This window comes from Schistocerca cancellata, chromosome 2, assembly GCF_023864275.1.
Source record: "Schistocerca cancellata isolate TAMUIC-IGC-003103 chromosome 2, iqSchCanc2.1, whole genome shotgun sequence".
In the NCBI taxonomy this organism is placed as follows: domain Eukaryota; kingdom Metazoa; phylum Arthropoda; class Insecta; order Orthoptera; family Acrididae; genus Schistocerca; species Schistocerca cancellata.
Genome location: NC_064627.1, coordinates 1,151,634,238 through 1,151,653,680, shown reverse-complemented (window position 1 = coordinate 1,151,653,680; position 19,443 = coordinate 1,151,634,238). Strand labels below are relative to the sequence as shown.

General features: G+C 41.9%; 1 protein-coding gene across 1 annotated transcript in view; it reads left to right on the top strand.

Annotated features, from left to right (window-relative positions):
• The first annotated feature begins 7,463 nt into the window (after positions 1-7,463).
• Positions 7,464-19,443, top strand: part of LOC126161287 (cytochrome P450 9e2-like) — a 95,146-nt gene continuing 83,166 nt past the window's right edge. The window contains exon 1 of the mRNA XM_049917026.1: positions 7,464-7,595. Within this exon, the coding sequence (XP_049772983.1) occupies positions 7,464-7,595 (132 nt within the window). The remainder of the gene's footprint in view (positions 7,596-19,443) is intronic.

Sequence of the window (19,443 nt, the reverse complement as noted above, 5' to 3'; positions counted from 1 at the left end):
TTTCTAAAACGGGAGAATGACGCTTATTTTAAGGCGACCAATCCGGAAACCTGTAGCATCAACGTTTGGCGTTTGCTGTCTCCCCGTGGAAATCTCTGAACTGCGCGCTATGTGTAAAGAATGCGTAGGCTGGCCGCTCCCACACAATGTAGCGGAATTTGCTTTTAAGCCGAACACGGAGTCGTTCCCCCCTTTTACTTGGGCCCACGCTATCTGCTGCACAGGCGGTCACCGGCCGACATAGGCTGCTTCGTCCTCTGAAAGGACCGGTGTCCCGTTGTGCGGTTTATCTCCTGAACTAAAAGCTTCTGTGACTGTCGTGTCTGGAATGCATGTGTGTCCGCCAGCCTCGAGTATTTCAACCACGGTGCACTTACTTGTTAATTGCATATCGTTTACATGAATTCATACAACATTGACTTTATCTTATCGAGTTTGTGTTCAAGTGATGCGTCTTGATGTGCGGAATATGATTGTGAGGGCGGAATATGTAAGCAACGAAGGTCAGGAGACCACAGCGTCTCACAATATATATGGGAATTGGTTAGTGCAAGATCTCAAAGATAGTACTAAAATAAATACTACTTTTCACAACAAGTAAAATATCATTTATCGATGTGAAAGAGGCGATTATCAGGCACCTTTCAGTTTTCTATGTAAGTTTTCATGATAACACCTAATTCCATAACAGGTTCTGCAATGCTGAAGCACTAAACTCTCATCTCGAAGTATCGAAAATCAAATCTACATATGGCCATATCAATTTATATATCCTGATGTAGCTGTACATAAATCGTTTATGGTGGATATCGGATGGATGTTTTCTTTGGAAAGGACATAACCTTCGCCTTTCATTCTATACCTGACTTGGGCTTGGTTTCTCATATTCTTGTCGACGATGAAATCTTAAAACACTAATCTTCATTACGAGTACATGGTACTAGGGAACCAGCACTATTGTATAAACATAAAAACTGTATTGGCATCTTGTTTCTGTAAGATGCCTTGCGTTTCCAACACTATCAATTTCCAAGGTCTCCATGAAGCTCAGAAAACGATTTATCCCGAGAATTGTTTTTTATAAGGGTAACAGACGAATACTAATTGTTCTACTTGGTTTGCACTTAAAGGGACTCTCTGTTCTCGTCTACAAGCGAAAATGCTACACTATTTTGCACGATTTTACTATCTAGGGTTGTAGGTTCAGAAATCGTTCAAATGGCGCTGAGCACTATGGGACTTAACAGCTGTGATCATCAGTCCCCGAGAACTTAGAACTACTTAAACCTAACTAACCTAAGGACATCACACACATCCATGCCCGAGGCAGGATTCGAACCTACGACCGTAGCAGTCGCGGGGTTCCGAACTGAGCGTCTAGAACCGCTCGGCCACCGAAGCCGGCGGGGTTGTAGGGTATAACCGTCTTTCGGAAATGTCAAAGAGCAATGACGTCATTATTCAGAACGGGAAATGACTGATATTTTTTCAAGTTGTGGAGCTCTTACGTCTATAGGCCGATCTATTTATTTTTTAGTGGTAGTTACTGTCACGTAGATTCTGGTTCTAACGAGCACAATGTTAGGTATAAAAAATTACATTTGCCACTTTTCACTATTATCTAACTCTCAGAGTGAAGTAGAATGTTTTGGTACTATAAATCTCTGAAGACGTTACCCATACACGTGAAAAAAACAAAAAAAAAAAGGTTTATCTACAAAAAATACGCTAGTATGTCTGTTGGGTGACTGTAAACCTTAGTACCGTAGTGGTTCATGTAATTCCTAAACTGTCCTTACTTTCAGAAGATAAATAATACTTTTCAATCATAAGTCTTAGTATAGTGGAAATAGGCGAAGAATAGGTTAACTGGGGACTAGGTGGGCCCACTCCTTCCAAGTTACAGTTAGGTCTGCAGTCCGTTGGGTAGATACGGCCTGTTGAGATGTGACTGTGGCAGACATGTGCGTCCATTTACGAAGATTGATTCGTAGCGAAACCGTGATGTGTGTGTTCCCTGTTAGCCTTTGGAACATTTTATGAGTTTACCTCCAGAGTAATCTTATCAGTTTGGCTATACGACAGTGTAACATTATAGATATTAAAACTATCTGTACTGTCTGAAGTTTAACTTAATTAAATAACTTTTTCTTCGTTTCGAAGTATCAACAACTCCATAACGTAAATAGTGTTTGTGGGGAGAAATAGATGGGAAAGGATGGGGTATTAGTCAATTTTACCCTAACCGTTCAGGTTAAGTAGGTATTAGCAACTTAAAAAGAACACAAAACTGCTACAAAGGTATTTTTGATCGACAGTTACACCTTTATGTATTTTAGGTGGTTGATGTTATAAGAAAGGTAACGTCTGGTGCTTGTCACAGACTTCGTTTACAGTTCATCTGAATAGCTTTTTGACCGATTACAGAAATTCTTGACAGAAACCACGTAACACCAGGCGTAATACGTAGGTTGGAACTTAAATAGTGACAACACTGCTGTGGAACGCTATGCAATAGAATCTACTATTGTCACTGATAGCACAAGTTGTTGACATACCTACCTCACCTCTGAGCAAATGAACTCGCCCTTCCCACGTCACTGGCGTGCGCACAATGGAGGGAAACAGAGGAACTTGTGGGTGAGCGGTCTCACGTAACCATGTCAGTATGTTTTCGAAACAGGAACAACTGATTTGGATCAAGATTGACTCTATATCAGTGCTCAGTCTTACTGTTCGTTTTTGCAGCATCGCCTGCGATCAGCTTTGCGAATGAAGCGGTGACACTTTCTGCGCAACCCACCCATCATTTTGCACGACAATGCGCGGGCGCTTACAGCGCAAGCTGTGGCTGCTCTGTTCGGTCGATGGGACTGGGAAGTGCTGTACCATCCACCATACTCCCCAGACTTAAGTCCTTGTGACTCTGATTAATTCCGAAGATGAAGGAACAACTTCGTGGCATTCGCCTCAGAACTGTTCCAGAGATTCGACAGGTAGTAGACCGCTCCATTCGCACCATAAACAGAACAGGCTCTGCTAACGGTATACTACGCCTTCCACATCGCTGGCAATGGGTTCTACAAAACGCTGGTGGCTACTTTTAAGGACAGTAACAGCTGCAAACATGTAACCCTTTTGTATCGGTTGTGAATAAATAGTTGCCACTATTTAAGTTCCAACCCTCGTATTTAACTGTGAAGAAACATGCTTTAGAATAAACCTAAGAATCGGTCTGAGAACGTAGCTCGTAAGAAAAGCGACACACAGTGTACCGTCCGCAGAGACGGGAAAAACGTTTACTTGTGCTACGTCAGTGACTACTGAAATAGCGTATACGCCTCTTATGCTTGTTTTTCCACGAAGAAATGAAACAAGAATTGGAACTGCAGCTACAATCAGGCGAATGGTCTGGTGAGCAAACTACAGTCTACATGACATCAAACTTATTTTTAGTGTGGACAAGAAAATTTGAATTTTCGAAGTCTAGGAAAGAGTCCCTGTTCTTATACCAGATGGATATTCAGCTGATACGGAAAACTTGGTTGTTATAAGTCTGTGGAAGTAAGACTGCAGTATTGTTGCTGCCTATTCTGCCTAACTCTTACCATACGTTGAATCCACTACATTCGTGGTTCATGAAACACAGGTCAGAATGAGATTTTTCACAGCGAAGGGTACCTGATGTGAAACATCCGGGCAGATTAAAAGTGTGTGCCGGACCGAGACTCGAAATCCAGAGTTTAATGTGGCAGAATGTGTCAACCCACGTGTTGCATTGTGGGTGCGAACTTGGCTGCGTTGGACCCCGAGGGATGTTGCTACTCTGTGGAAAGGATTTTTAGAGCACCATGCGTCTAGAGACCCAAGATGAACTCCGCCACCACCGGCTTTAAGGGAACTGCAATATGGTCTTCCAATAGCAACTGTTTCCTCGAAAGCAAATTTTCTCCCCACAGAGACAGCTGACAGCCACACGTCGTCTGATATGTATATTAGAATTGAAGTACTGAAAGTGGCGTATAATCTCTATCTTTATTAGCAGCTGAAAAGTGCACTGAACAGATAGAATGTAGCCCGACTAACAGAATCAACTTGTTAATAACACTTTTTTAACTAAAATTTGGCAAAGCTCAGGTGCTCTTGGACAGCAGTGATCAAAGGATTCGTATTTTAGTACTCTACAGAAGAGCAAAAGAAAATATAAAGAGAAAATTTCAGAAGAAAGAAGGGACAGCAATTTTGAAAGACACAATATAGAATGAAAAATGAGAAGGAGCTGAGAGGGAGACAGAGGAAACACGAAAACTGAAAGAATAAATGAATGGATGCAGAGTAATCAAGACCAGTTGAATAAAAAATAGTGGCAGAAGGATATGAACTGCTTCGTGAATACTGTAAAAATCTTTTTAAAAATTCTTCTTCGTCAGTACTGTATACTGCTAGGAAAAACTATTTTTTCATCCCCTACTGCGTCCCATTCCTGGGGCAGAGTGGGAAAAGTGGGAGGCTGGATTGTAAAACGAGAAGGAAAAGTAATTTTATAACTTTGGCAAGTTTTCTTTACTACATATTATGAATTGAACTCCATAAAATTCATAGGTGCATTATTTAAGTTATTTACAATCTTACAGTAAATTGTATTTCAATATTCCGTACCACCTTGACTTCCTTTACTGATTTACCTGAACTGCATTACAGGAACAGCACTATATTCATTTTTTTAAGTTCGCTCCGTTCATTTCTTTGCAGTACAAAAGTACAAATGGCACAGGAAACGTAAATCAGTAGATCGGAAATTATGGCCATGACAAACAGTATCTGAAAATAGCACCTGAATAGAAAATCTTCGAAGAGTTGCTTTCAGACTACCATTCAGAGATCCGGATACAGGTTATATGCCCGATCTCTTAATCATATTACTGAATGGATAGGTGATGGCCTTAGAGTTTTCTGTCGATTCTATGCCTCTTCACAGCAGATTTTTGGATGTGCACCATTTTGAGACTTGGAATTATTTATGACTATCAGTGCTCGTGGCCATTGACTCACAGAAGGGCTGTTAGTGACTGAGCTTATCAGCCGAGGTGGATTCTGTCACTGTATGAAGACTTATGTGGAATTGTTGAACTCCAGAACATTGATGCAGTTCAAGTGATTTGTTGCACGGCTCAATTCATTCAGTTTACGTTCATTACTTCCTGTGTACGCTCTGCTTGCTCAGCAGATACAACCATTTTGGTTTCTTGGTTCTGTGCTGTGTTCAGTAACAACCTGCGTGAGGTCAACATTCAGAATGAATTTATGTTTGATGCCAATGAACTGACGGTTAACATTTAGCCTTTGGTTATAGCCCACATTATTCTCCTACAGGACCATAATCTTCATGCTTTTCTTTCAATATTCAATATCCATTTATTAATATGTTTGTTTAATTCTCTGATTCGTCTCCTCATGACAGAGCCATGCTTCTATAAGGGCTTAAAGCCACAGTGCATGAAGAACCCGCGCTATACACCTTCTACAGATGAGCCATATAGAATTTTAAGGTCTCTGATGGTTAGGTAGCAGCGAACTATTCTCAACTGGTGATTAATATCCCTTTACTATATTCTAGCGCCTCCAGTAGCGTTACACACACATCTAATCTTTAGCACTCTGCCTTGGCATCACATTTCAAAAGCTTCTATTCTCTACTTGTCTGTACTGTTTATCGACAACCTTTCACTTTTATACAAAGCTACATTCTGGACAAAGGCTTTTAAATAAAACTTCCCAACACTTCAATTTATATTTGATGTTACAAAATTTCTCTTTTTCTCGTTATTGCCAGTCTGCATTTTATATCCTCTCTACTTCTCTACTTTGGTCATTATCAGCTTTTTTGCTGTCCAAATAAGAAAACCAAACTACTGCTTTTAGTGTTTCATTTCCTAATCTAATTTCCTCTACATTGTTTGACTTAATTCGACTACATTACATTACTCTCTTTTTTTTCGTATTATAACCTCTTTTCAAAGATACTGTCAGTTCTGTTCAACTGCTTGTTCAAGTTCTGTGCCGCCTCTGACAGAATCATAGTGTCATCAGTATACATCAAACAAATATCAAATTATTTGTTTCTTTCCACGAACCTCTTACCAAATTTCTCCTTGGTTGAATAATATGGACACTTGGTTACAACCTCGTTCACTCCCTTTCCAGTTACTGCTAGTACTTCATGTTTTTTCTTCCATTTAACTGCAGTCTGGTTTCTGTACTAGTTATAGATAATCTTTCACTCTTTGTATTTTATTCCGGCTACCTTGAGTACGTTGAAGTGTGTATTCCAGTCAATTGGCAAAATATTTAATCTACAAACGTATTAAACGTAGTTTTGCCTACCGTCACCCTATTTTCAGCGGAATTTTCTAGGAGTAGTATGGTTTCGCATGTTTCTACAATTCTTTCGAACCCAAATTGATCATCTTCGAGGCACCTTAGAGCAGTTTCTCCAGTGCTCTGAAAACAATTGGTGTCAGTATTTTGAAACCATGACTTAGTGAAGTGATGATTCAGTAATATTGACACCTGGCATTACTAGCCTTCTTTGAAATTGAAATTACGACATTCTTCTTGAAGTCTGAGGCTGATTCACCTGTCTCATGCATTTTACGTAGTGGGTGCAGTAGTGCTGTCATAGCTGACTCTCCTAAGGAACGCAATAATTCTGCGGGAATGTCGTCTATTTCAAGGGCCGTGTTTTGGCTTCGCTCTTTCAACATTCTATCAAACAATCTTCGCCGTACCAGATCTCCCTTGTCATCATCATCTACTTCCTCTTCTCCATCCGTAATACTGACTTCCAAATTCATAATCCTTGTATAGCCCTTCTATTTATCCGTTCCACCTTTCAGCCTCCCCTTCTTTGCTTAGTGCTGAGCACCAATGCTAAGAATGAAACAGTGTGAATTGATACTCTCTAGTGAGTGCTTTTAACTGATGTTCTGGCTACGAGCTTCGCCAAAAACAAATAAACCAGGTTTTAACAAGTGGGCTGATGTTACTAACAGCTAACAACGCGATGAAAGGGATGTGCTGAACGGCAGACTTCTCATAGAACAAATTTAAATAATAAGAATTTCCTATTGCGAATGCAACAATTTTTCAAAAATGAGAATCAGTACCTAATATGTCGAAAATCAGGCATATTGAAAACATCGATATCTCGCATGTGACATATCTTCAGCGTCGATATAACTCATACGACACGGTTATGTACTAGTACCTCACTTCAGAAAATTTCTCCATCTCTTGTCTACCTGATTTGAAGCTTTGGCCCTTCAAATAATATAAAATCATGAGCCATTAAATGCAGTGCAAAAGTTGCGGAATTTGTGTGGATCTCAGAAGATATGCCAGTTCTGTTCTTATGCGGAGCGTGCTGAGCTGTGTGTGTGTGTGTGTCACCGAGGAGAATCGAGATGACCTTGCAGCGACACCAAGGCCTGCCCCCACCCACCACTTCCCCACCAAGTGCCCTCAGTGCGCATGCCTGTAAGCAGCGGCTCGACGCTCCTAAGTCGCAAGTCCTGACGCCCTCAACACACGCTATGGTGAGTCCTCTCTTAGCGAAAGTATAGTACGTTCACATTGGTTACTCGTACTGTCTTGCGAGATTCGACGCGCGTGACAAGCGTACTGGCGAAACTTGTTCAGACAGGTAACAACAGTCTTTGCAGTCTTAAATAACTTCTCCGTATTTGTACCAGTGTAAAGTCTCCGGAACCACAGTTTTTGCGGCGATTGGACTCAATGGGAAGAGTAAGGGCTCCAAGCGGCAGTTGAGTCAGGGAGGGCGATACGCCGTTGCGGAACGTCGGTGCATGGCAGCCACTGTGCCATTGGCGGAACGGAAATCGCTGCTGTCAACACAAAGGAGGCGTACATGTGGTGTCTATTCTTTCGGAAATGTCAGAAAGAACAGAGACCATAGATATACAATTAAGTCGAGGACGGCCGATGATCTCTTCAGTCCGTGTGCATACCAGACTCGAACTGTTACGGGAATCGATGAAATGCCGCGAGTAATGAGAATAGTTGGCAGGGGGAACTAAATTAGTAGTGTGTGTGTGTGTGTGTGTGTGTGTGTGAGTGAGTTGAGAATATGTGTCTGATGGTAGGGGTGTTAGGGCACTCGCTTCAGTTGTACCGAGTCCGGATGGCTTAGTGATCAGCCCATCACCTTAGTAAGCAGGAGAACCTGATTCGAAACCCGAACTGTCACAAATTTTTAATTTTCCTCATTGATTTAAATAAATGCCTACTTGCAGCCAATGTCTGTAATTCCTTCCTGTCCCACGTAGTTTTACTGTTCACACGACCTGGGAGGAAGTTGTGAGAGCTGTTTGAGCTTGAAACTGCCCACTGTACGGGCTTGAGTTCTCTCGCTGTGCTTTGCCAACGCCTCGAAGGGAAAGAGTGGCGTTGGCTACGCGCCGCTCTCTTGTCACTGCGATGCGAGCGCTGATTCGCCGATTGAAAGCCAGTGGAAAATATCTAAATAATCGTACATAAATAATACGTCTAGTTTATCTATAACTTACTTTTGAAGCTGATGTGGAGTATGTGCACGGATCACAAAATTTCCAACACGTCTACATTGACTTAAATCTTTCTAACTACTGCGAAATTATGAAATATTGATACAGTGTTCCAAATATAATCTTTTTTGTGTTCCATGACAATAAATTAAGTAGACAGCTGACAGTCGTGTTAGCGGCAGACAGGCGTTGACGTTTTTACAGAAAATGGGACCATAGCTATTAAATTTAGAAAGCGAGGAGAGGAAAAAAGGTAGTGTACTACAGGATGATTCACGAAGATATGCAAATATTTTAATATGTTATTCTACAAATAAAACTAAAGAAAAAAGTTAATATAAAAATAAGTCCGCAAATGTTTAGCTACGGAGGTACGGCTAATAAAATATTTTACCTGAAATTTAGTAACTTCGCTAATACGAAGCCATCGTAAAACTGTACGAGGTTGAAGTAAAGCACGCTTTCCATTTATTTTGTTGTTATTGATCTGGTGAATTTAATAAAACACATCCGAGACGTGTATCTGCTGTAGTTTTGCAGAACATCCAGAGAAGCATAGAAGTAATTACGTAAAATTGTTAATTTATTAGCTACTTGGACAAATTTGTTTCTTAAATTCCAGGCAATTGCACAAACTTTTCAACAGAAGTTGTAGAGAATTTAATTTTGAAAGGCATCCCTATTTCATAAATAATCTACAAACTACATCAGTTACTATGTGATTTTACCTAATTATACTGTTGTTAGTATGTTCTTTTACTGAACAATACAGAAAACTAATTCATTTCAAGAATAGGAAACGACTGAAACCACTTACTAACGTTTGCCAACAATGACATGAACGTTTCTACATTCCTAATGGAAAGTAAACAAATTTACTTGTATAATAGTCTTTGCTTGTCGGGATGTTCTGGAAAACTACTGCAGATACTCGTCTCGGACGTGTTTTATTGGATTCACCAGACCAATAATAACAAAATAAATGGAAATCGTGCTTTACTTTAAACACGTACAGATTTGTGATGGCTTTATATTAGTGAAGTTATCAAATTTCAGGCAAAACCTTTTATCAGTCGTAACTAAACATTTGCGGATCTAGGTTTATATGAACATTATTCTTTTGTTTCACTTGTAGAGTAACATGTTAAAATATTTGAATATCTTCTTGAGTCACCCTGTTATATCTGGGGCAGTGTGAGCAGATCCCTGACAGCTCGCAGCGCCGCTGCCAGCTTTCAACTGCGAAATGCTAACGGCTGCAGGCGGAAAGAGCGCCATGTCATTTTACAACCCCTCCCCTTTCCCTCCTTCATACATTAGTTTCCGTTACTTGGGCACTTGTTTAGACCTTTACAAATAAATCTAAATCTGGCGAAAATGGTTTGGTTTCGCTGATATTTACGATACACCCTCAGTTTAAATTTTGCATTGTGTCGCTTGAGCTCTAAGCTGGCCGTGGTTCAGCTAGCACACAACAAAAATCTTTAGCCAATGTGGTTCTTTTAATACTAATTTGTCAAAAGTTACATTTTTAATTTTAGTTTTCGATTTTTCTTTCGGAAATAACTATTACTTCAGTATGATAACAGATAGATATTCAGCGATCACAGGCCCTGCAGACCACACGCTGCTTCCACAAACTGCCTCCATTCCTTCCTGTTTAGTGCCCGGATCCTCTAGGTGTCTTCAATTCCCAGGGCTTTTCCAGTTCGTCCATCCAGCGCTGCCTTGGTCGTCCAGTGGGGCGTTTGGCGTTTGGTTTCCCGGCTAGTGCTATCTTCGCCTGTCTTCCAACTGGCATATGGGCTACATGGCCCACACATTGTATTCTTTTGCTCTTTACCTTCTGTAGGATTGTTGGTTGTCGCATCAGAACGTAGATTTCCTTGTTTTTCCTCCTCCTTCATTCTCCATTATCTAAAACTGGTTCGCATATCTTCCTCATTACTCTTCTTTCAAATATTAATAGTTTTTCCCTTTTCTCGCTTAGTCATGCTCCATGTTTCTGAACCGCACATAACCGCTGGGCATATCACTGTGTTGTAGATTTTCATCTTAGTGTTGACTGAGATCGATTTAGAGCCAAACGTCTCTCAGAGGGAATGCATCTATTTCATTCCCACTTCTATTCTTTCCTTGACGTCCATTTTTATGTTGTTGTCCGTTGTAAACCAAGATCCCAAGTATTAGAACTGGTGTACTCCCTTGAACCTCTTGCCATCTGTCTCAAGAAATTCTTCCTGCTCTTGTCTTCTTCCTAATTGCATGCAATCTGTTCTGTCTTGATTCACTTTGAGCCCTACCTTCTGTGCATAATTGTCCATTTTCTGGTACATTCCTTTCAACTCGTGCTTTGATTCACTTAGTAGTACTATGTCATCTGCATATGCGAGACAATTGAAGCGTCCATCTCCACCCCAGACCACTCCTGTTGCCTAAACTTCTTTTATTACTTTCTCTAAGATGACATTGAACTGAATACATGAGAGAGCATCCCCTTGTCTGAAGCCTGTCTCAATCTCGAATGTTTCTGATGTGGCTCCTCGGAAACGTACTGCTGCTTTTGACCCTTCTATACACGCTTGCACCATTCTCACTAGCTTCTCAGGGATTCTGAAGTCACATATTCCAATATTGAGCAAGCAGTAAAGGAAACAAAAGAAAATTTCGGAGTAGGTATTAAAATCCATGGAGAAGAAATAAAAACTTTGAGGTTTGCCGATGACATTGTAATTCTGTCAGAGACAGCAAAGGACTTGGAAGAGCAGTTGAACGGAATGGATGGTATCTTGAAGGGAGGATATAAGATGAACATCAACAAGAGCAAAACGAGGATAGTGGAATGTAGTCGAATTAAGTCGGGTGATGCTGAGGGAATTAGATTAGGAAATGAGACACTGAAAGTAGTAAAGGAGTTTTGCTATTTGGGGAGCAAAATAACTGATGATGGTCGAAGTAGAGAGGATATAAAATGTAGACTGGCAATGGCAAGGAAAGCGTTTCTGAAGAAGAGAAATTTGTTAACATCGAGTATAGATTTAAGTGTCAGGAAGTCATTTCTGAAAGTATTTGTATGGAGTGTAGCCATGTATGGAAGTGAAACATGGACGGTAAATAGTTTGGACAAGAAGAGAATAGAAGCTTTCGAAATGTGGTGCTACAGAAGAATGCTGAAGATTAGATGGGTAGATCACGTAACTAATGAGGAGGTACTGAATAGAATAGGGGAGAAGAGAAGTTTGTGGCACAACTTGACCAGAAGAAGGGATCGGTTGGTAGGACATGTTCTGAGGCATCAAGGGATCACCAATTTAGTATTGGAGGGCAGCGTGGAGGGTAAAAATCGTAGGGGGAGACCAAGAGATGAATACACTAAGCAGATTCTGAAGGATGTAGGTTGCAGTAGGTACTGGGAGATGAGGAGGCTTGCACAGGATAGAGTAGCATGGAAAGCTGCATCAAACCAGTCTCAGGACTGAAGACCACAACAACAACAACAACATATTCCATTGTATAGGCTATTTCTGTGGATGCTGTCATATGCACGTTGAAAATCGACGAACAGGCTCTAGGTATCTTTATCATATTCCCAGTGTTTTTCAAACAATTGTCTTACTGTGAAAATGTGAGCTATTGTCGATCGATTTGGTCGAAAGCCAGCTTTGTACTCCTGTATGTTGTTCTCTATGAATGGTTGCATTTTTCTGAGGATAATGATGGACAGCAACTTATACGTTACATTCAACAAGCTGATTCCTCTGTAGATTCCACATTCCATTTTGCTTCCTTTCTTGTATATTGGGCATATTATAGAAAATTTCCATTCTTCTCCCATATCAACTGGGTCAGTTTATATATCTCTAAATGTAAGCTCTCACCTCTTTGATTAAATCTGATGTTATTCTGTCCTCCCCTGGGGCTTTGTTGTTTCTCAGTCCTTTGATTGCGATCTTCACGTCTTCTTCACTAACTTCCCTTTCTTCTTAATCTTTCCTTTCCTCCGTAGTGTTTTCTGGTAATATCTCATCCGGGTCTGGGCGATTAAAAAGTTCTGAGAAGTATTCTTTCCATCTTTCTACAGTTCTTTCCTTGTCATTTATCAAGTTGCCTTTCTTATCTCTAATGAAAAAAGCTGGACTCTGAAATCCACGTTTTCGATTTTTTATGTATTCGAAGAATTGCCTTGAGTTCTTGTTTTGGCTCTCTGCCTCAACTTGTTCTAGCAAACTGGTTTGATATATTATCTTCTCTGCTCTTAGGATTCGCTTTGTCTCCCTTCTGATGTTGATAAAATGTTTCCTTTTCTGCTCATTCTCCCTGTCAGCTAGCCACTTCTCCCTCGCCTTCCTTCTCTTTTCTGTAGCCTTCTGGCATGTCTCGTTGAACCATTTCCTCTTCTTCATTATCTTCTTTCTTCCCAATGTATCCTTCGCTGCACTTAGTACCGTGGACTTTACTTCTTTCCGCCTTTCCTCCACGTTCTCTCTTGCTTCCAGGGTCTCTAGGACCCCAAAACGGTTTTTGATTTCTATAGCATATTGTTCTTTAATGGGACATTCTCGTAGTTCCTCAACATTCAGAGCAGGTTCTAGAGTACCCTTCTTCTTAGGCATGTAGGTGAACACGAGTTTAAGCCTGCACACAATGAGGAAGTGGTCTGATGCACAGTCGGCTCCTCTATACGACCTGACGTCCATGACTCTATGGCTATAGCGCTGGTCCACCAAGATGTGATCTATCTGGTTGGTGGTTCTTCCATCTGGTGAAAACCATGTTCCCTTATGCATTCTCTTGTGTTCGAAGTAAGTCGAACTTACTCTCAGGTTCTTTGAGATAGCTAAGTTGACCATCGTCTGACCATTCTCATTGGTCCCATCATGCAAACTGTGCCTTCCTATAATTGGTATGTAGAATTCTTCTTTTCCTGATTTTCCATTAAAATTTTCTAGGACTACCCTGATATTTCTAGTTGGTGTGCTCTCAATTGGGTTGTTCTAGTTGGTCATAGAACTCTTCCTTTTCCTCATCTATTTTTTCCTCACTTGGGGCACGAACATTGATGAATATGATGTCTGACACTTGGTTTACAAGTACTATGTAGGATATTCTCTCGTTAACAGCTTTGAATACCTTCACCGAATTTGCTGATTTGTTGTGTATTATAAAACCATCGCCGAATTCGTGTTTATCTACACATCCGCCGTAGAATAGAGTGTATCCATCCTCTTTGTGAGTAGCCTCTCGTAGCCATCTTGTCTCTTGTACCGCCACCAGGTCCAGTTCATATCGGTTAATTTCTGAGACCATAGTCTGGATTGTTCCTGGTCTATAGAGGCTCTGAACATTCCAAGATCCAAAATCAAAAATTCTAAATCGTATACCGTTTTCCCTTTGCAGTTTTCGTATTCCATTGTATCCATCCACGTCCGTGGCAAGTTTGTGTTTCGTAACAAAGAGTTTTTTACAGGACTAGGTTGTTAGCCCAATGCTCAAACCCCTTCCTTCATCCGGGCTTGGGACCGGCAGTGGCTGTTGCGAGGCAAGTGGCCCCAGGCGGAGTTTAGTGTGGTAATATCATTAACAAATTCTTCAGGAGTATAGCTAAATTCAGTTTCTTTGCCGAAGTGGCTGTGAAGTCTGTAAAACAGAACTTCATCGTTTTGTGTCTCGCTATTGCGGCCGAATGTTGGAATGATGTCGCTGTAGTGTGTGCCAGTTCGGCGGACAACTCACTGTAGGGGAGGCAGTGACAGGGTGGACCACTACTTTCTTGATTTTTTTCCAGGTTATATTTAAAACATTTCCATTAATCTTTTTTGTGTGGAAACATTGGTACATTGCTTCAGCACATTTACACCTAAGTAATTAAGACCTCTCACTGCTTGTGTATTCATAAAAAGAATATTTAGTACAGAAATACCACGCGGCCCAGTCTGCCCCACCTACGGGGCAAGGTGGCCCAACAGTTGTGATTTTATCATTTAATTTGGTTACGACATTGGTTATTTAATTGAAAATATATCGACTTTAATAGTCACAGTTCGTTTTAACACAAATGCTTACAGCTTTATCACAAAAACTACAATAATACATCGTGCGATCGTTGTTATATTACCGGATTGACAGAAATGCAAGCCAGACTATTTATCATTCTTCGTCTGAACGCCTGATGAGATCTTCACATTTCGAAGATTAAAAAAAAAATTCTTTCACGTCAGTTTTAAGACTGGGCGATGTGCCCCCGCCTACAGCTTGCACACTGAATCCTTTCATCACCTGGATTATTGTGAGAAAATGGTTTAAGACACGTAAGACACAGTGCGTCCTCATCCACATCTTCTGCATCTTGGACAATCTTCTTAGAAAAGCCTATTTCGTTTCTGCGCTTTATTTGAGGAGTTTTTTTCTATGTAATCGAGGCTGACCATGCCAACGTTTTTAGAAAATAGGTTTCCTTTTCTGTCAGTGGACCGTATTGCTGCGCGTCTTTCGCTGGAGCGTCTGCCAATATTGCTGAAGTTCTGTTTTGTTTGTTTGTTGTCATTTTCCGTGGTAGCATTTATTGAAATGCCCTGAGAGGAGTTGGGAAGCACGGCTGATCAGGTGATGTGACGTTTAGCTTAACAGGCGTTATTACTGACAGCAGAGGCCTATCATTGGGTTCTTGAGCAGTTGAACGGTCAGTTTCAGCAATTAAACCACAGCCAGCAGCTTTAGGACCAGGGTAATCTCTAATGTACGGAGGCAATGGTTAAAATTGCATGAACCTTACCAGTTTAAAATCAATGCAGGACACAATCTGATTCCCGAAAAAAAGCGTTGGATGTGATCTGGACATTGACTTCGTTGGAATTATTACATAGGTGTAGCCGGGGTACTTACAGGAAGATAGCGAGGCATGTTGGGCGTGTGGCCCGACGTGCCCTAAATTTATTTTCAGATGATTCACCACTGAAGCAGACGTGGGACTGCGGCTGGTCGTAAACTTGTAGAAATAAGGAATACGAACAGCAGCACTTTTGTAAAATTCAGGGTGATTATAATTAAAGGTTAACTTTCAAAGCACTGTAGAAATAACACCACTGGTCAGAATGACGTCAAATTGCAACTGAATATTATCGGAGAAGGGGGGAGAAGTATGGCAGAAGAAAAAAAAAATAGTGTGAAAATTGATCAGTAGATGGCGCTTTATGTGTCAGTATACGTAAGTAAAAACACCTGTCATGTGCACGGCCCATTGAAGTTGGTATAAACACGCTGGGTACACGGCTTTTCCTCCTTTCGCGTCTGTGACTTTCGTCATGACTGTCGCAATGCAGGATCGCGCTCCGCTTGTAAAGCTGTATTTCAAGAATGATGACTGTGCACTTCCGGGCACCGAAGGAGTTGAAAAACGGCGTTAGTCCGATGACTGCCTTGGGTCTGGAGAAAATGATTTGGAAATTCGAAAAGGCGCATTCTTTAGATGTCCAACCTGGTAGATGGAGAAAACGAATTGATTCGACGTAAGAGTAAGCAGTGACCACAACAATGCAGGAGGAGACGAGTGGTGGTGTGCGAACGTGTTGTGCGCGGAGAACTGCCCGAACGTTGGAGCACGGTGCTTCAAATCCTACGAAACATCCTTCTTTGCTATCCTTTCAAAATTACCCATGTGCACGAGTTGCTTCCAGTTGACCTGCCAGCAAGAGAAACCTTTGCTTTAGAATTTGTTGCTCTCATGGAAGTGCATAATGACTGGCTGTGGAAGATTTTGTGGACGGACGAAGCCCACTTCAGTCTGACAGGATATGTCAATACACAGAATTGTCGAATATGGGCAACGGAAAATACACACGCAAATCAACCAGTACCACTTCATCGTGAAAACGTCACTGTGTTGTGCAGGTGTGTGGCATTGTTTATCATAGGGCCATATTTTACTCGAGGAGACCGGTGCTTCTGGTCCTGTTACCTGTACTGTCATTGGTAAGCGCTATGAATGTCTTTTGCGCAACCCTATCGTTCCAGCTCTCCAACAGCGTGGATGGGATCATTTGTACACAAGATGGCGCACCTCCGCGCACTGCAAATCCAGTTAAGTGGCTGCTGAAGTGCCATTTCAGAAATGCTGGAATTATCAGCCACCATTTCCCTACAACCTGGCCGTCCCAATCACCTGATCTTAATCTGTGTGACTTCTGGCTGTGGGGCTATTGTTGTGTTCAGTGTTCTAATAGCAAACTTAGTTGCATTGAAGGCACTCATTGCGCAACACATTCTGAACATGCTGTTTTTGAATTTCAACTTGTTACAGGAAACGGTGGACAGCATATTGGACATATTTTGCTCCAGTAGCTCGTAAATTAATAATCCGATTTGATTTTGATTGATTTCTTTCCCTCCTTTATTGTAATTTCCATTCCCCATCAGGGGCGGGCTGGCAGCAGCATAAGCGCTGATCTTCAGCCATGAGACATAAATAGACTGGAAGACATTTAAAACAATATAAAGAAGAAAACACGGTGCAAAATAGAAACAAAAAAGGCGGAACATAAGAAAAGAAAGCATAAAAAGCGGTGACTGTAAAACGGAGATATAAATCTAAAAAAGTATTTTATACAAAAAATACACACTAGATTAAAAGGCACCAGGCAAAGTAGTGCCAGAGCATAAAAAGTTGCAGAACAATTAAAACAGCCACGTGACGGATGGTGTAGCACGGAACAGTCATGGGCAATAAACAGCTTGAGCACACAATTATAACCACGTCACTAGATGACATTATATAACAGCACTGAAACACAACAGTAACGCAGCACACTGATAACGAATAAAAACCTGGCAGCATCTACAAGGGTGGGGGGACAAGGGAAAAGGGAAATACAGGAGAGGAGGAGGGGAGAGAAAGGGGGCTGAGGTGGGGTCGCGCCGAAGGAGGGCTGGGGAGAGAAGGGACAGGACAGGAAAACAGCCGAGGAGGTGGGGGGGGTGCAGGGACTCAGGGGGAAGGAGAGAAGTCCACTCTGGGAGGAGGAGAGGGAAAGGGAGGGCCTGGGGAGGGAGGGGGACAAGGCCAGGTTGCAGTTGGAAGGAAGAGTAGAGGTCATGGAGAAGTTCAACTTCCGGAAGGGGGAGGTTCTGGAAATTTACATGATGAAGGAGATGGAGGGTGTGGAGGTGGAGAGAGGGAAGGATACAGCGATAGAGGCACGGCAACAGATGGGGGGTGGAGAGGAAGGAGGAAACCAGGGGGTGGGGGGATCAAGCCTGCTGACAGTGTAAAGGATGTGGAGACATTGGAGGAACAGGAGGAGGTGGGGGAAGGGGATGAGGTCATACAGGATTCACGTAGAGGAAGCAGATACAGAAGGCAAGGTGGAGCAATGGCGTTCTAGGATTTGGAGGGCCTTATAAAAACAGGAGGGGGGGCAGAGATCCAGCGAATGCTGGCATAACGTAGGATAGGACGGATGAGGAATTTGGAGAGGTTCATAACAAGGAACCACTGGTTACACCAAGTGTTAGTGTTGAACTGGTCAAGGTGGGTTTGGAGGGTGTGTTGCAACTGTTGAAGTATAGAGAGCCAGGAATGCGGTGTCATCAGCATAATGGAGGAGGTGGACAGGAGAGGTTGGCTTGGGAATATCATCAGTGTACAGGAGATAAAGGAGAGGGGAGAGGATGGACCCCAGGGGATACCAGCAGTGGGATAAAAGATACAGGAGTTGGTGTCATGGAGGGTAACATAGGATGGATGGCGTGAGAGGAAGGAAGCTATCAGATGCACAATATTGATAGGCAGGGAGTTCTGATTGAGGCTTTTTATGCGGTTTTTGGCCTCAGGAAAATTAAAACACGATTTTTCCCATCCGATGTGATATGGCCTTGCTATGGTGGATAGACTTATGTAACTAACAGTATCACGCCTGTAAACCCATGGACACTGAGTAGTACAGTTCATTTCATGTCAAACGTACACCTTAGGCATTGATGTATGATTCATTTGTCACTTGTGGAAAAAAATGGAAATGAAGTCCCATGCTTCTTTACAGAGCGTAGGGGAACGATGCGGGAGACCTGCACACCTGCACCGCCTTACTAGGCAAGGTCCTAATGGAGGTGGTTTGCCGTTGCCTTCCTCCGACCGTAACGGGGATGAATGATGATGATGAAGACGACACAACAACACCCAGTCATCTCGAGGCACGAAAAATCCCTGACCCCGCCAGGAATCGAACGCGGGACCCCGTGCTCGGGAAGCGAGAACGCTACCGCGAGACCACGAGGGCGGACTTTGTCACTTGTAGTCAACCACTATTCAATCATGATGCTTACAGCACCATCTATTGCTACATTTTGTAACTATGTATTTTTCTTCTTCCATACCTTTTCTCCCTTCTTCGACAATATTCTGTTGCAATTCGACGTCATTCTGACCAGTGGTGCTATTTCTACAGCAGTTTATCTTTAATTACAGTCACCATGTATATTAATTACATGGCCTGTTAGGACACTACATTGTTGTCATTTTAAGACCCCAATGCAAACTGAATGGTGTTATCCAACCCTCAGTGCATTAGCACATGTATCATGTATATTCACTGGTGTCATGGATTTCTGTTCACCTGATGTGTGCACTCCTGCCATCCAACTTCAACTGTTGCAATATTACAAGGACACAGTTTTTCGTTTCTTACCAAGATTCCCATCTCCTCAAATTTCACCAGGTATTTGAAAGTAGTAGGGTAAGTGGTTTTCAAGGACACTTTTGATATCAAATTGTTATGCAAAACGATTAAATTGATCTATTACTTACGCCCCACACTCACACAACCTCAGATGACATCCTGGGTTTTCCTCAGCTGGCATGTGGGTCCCC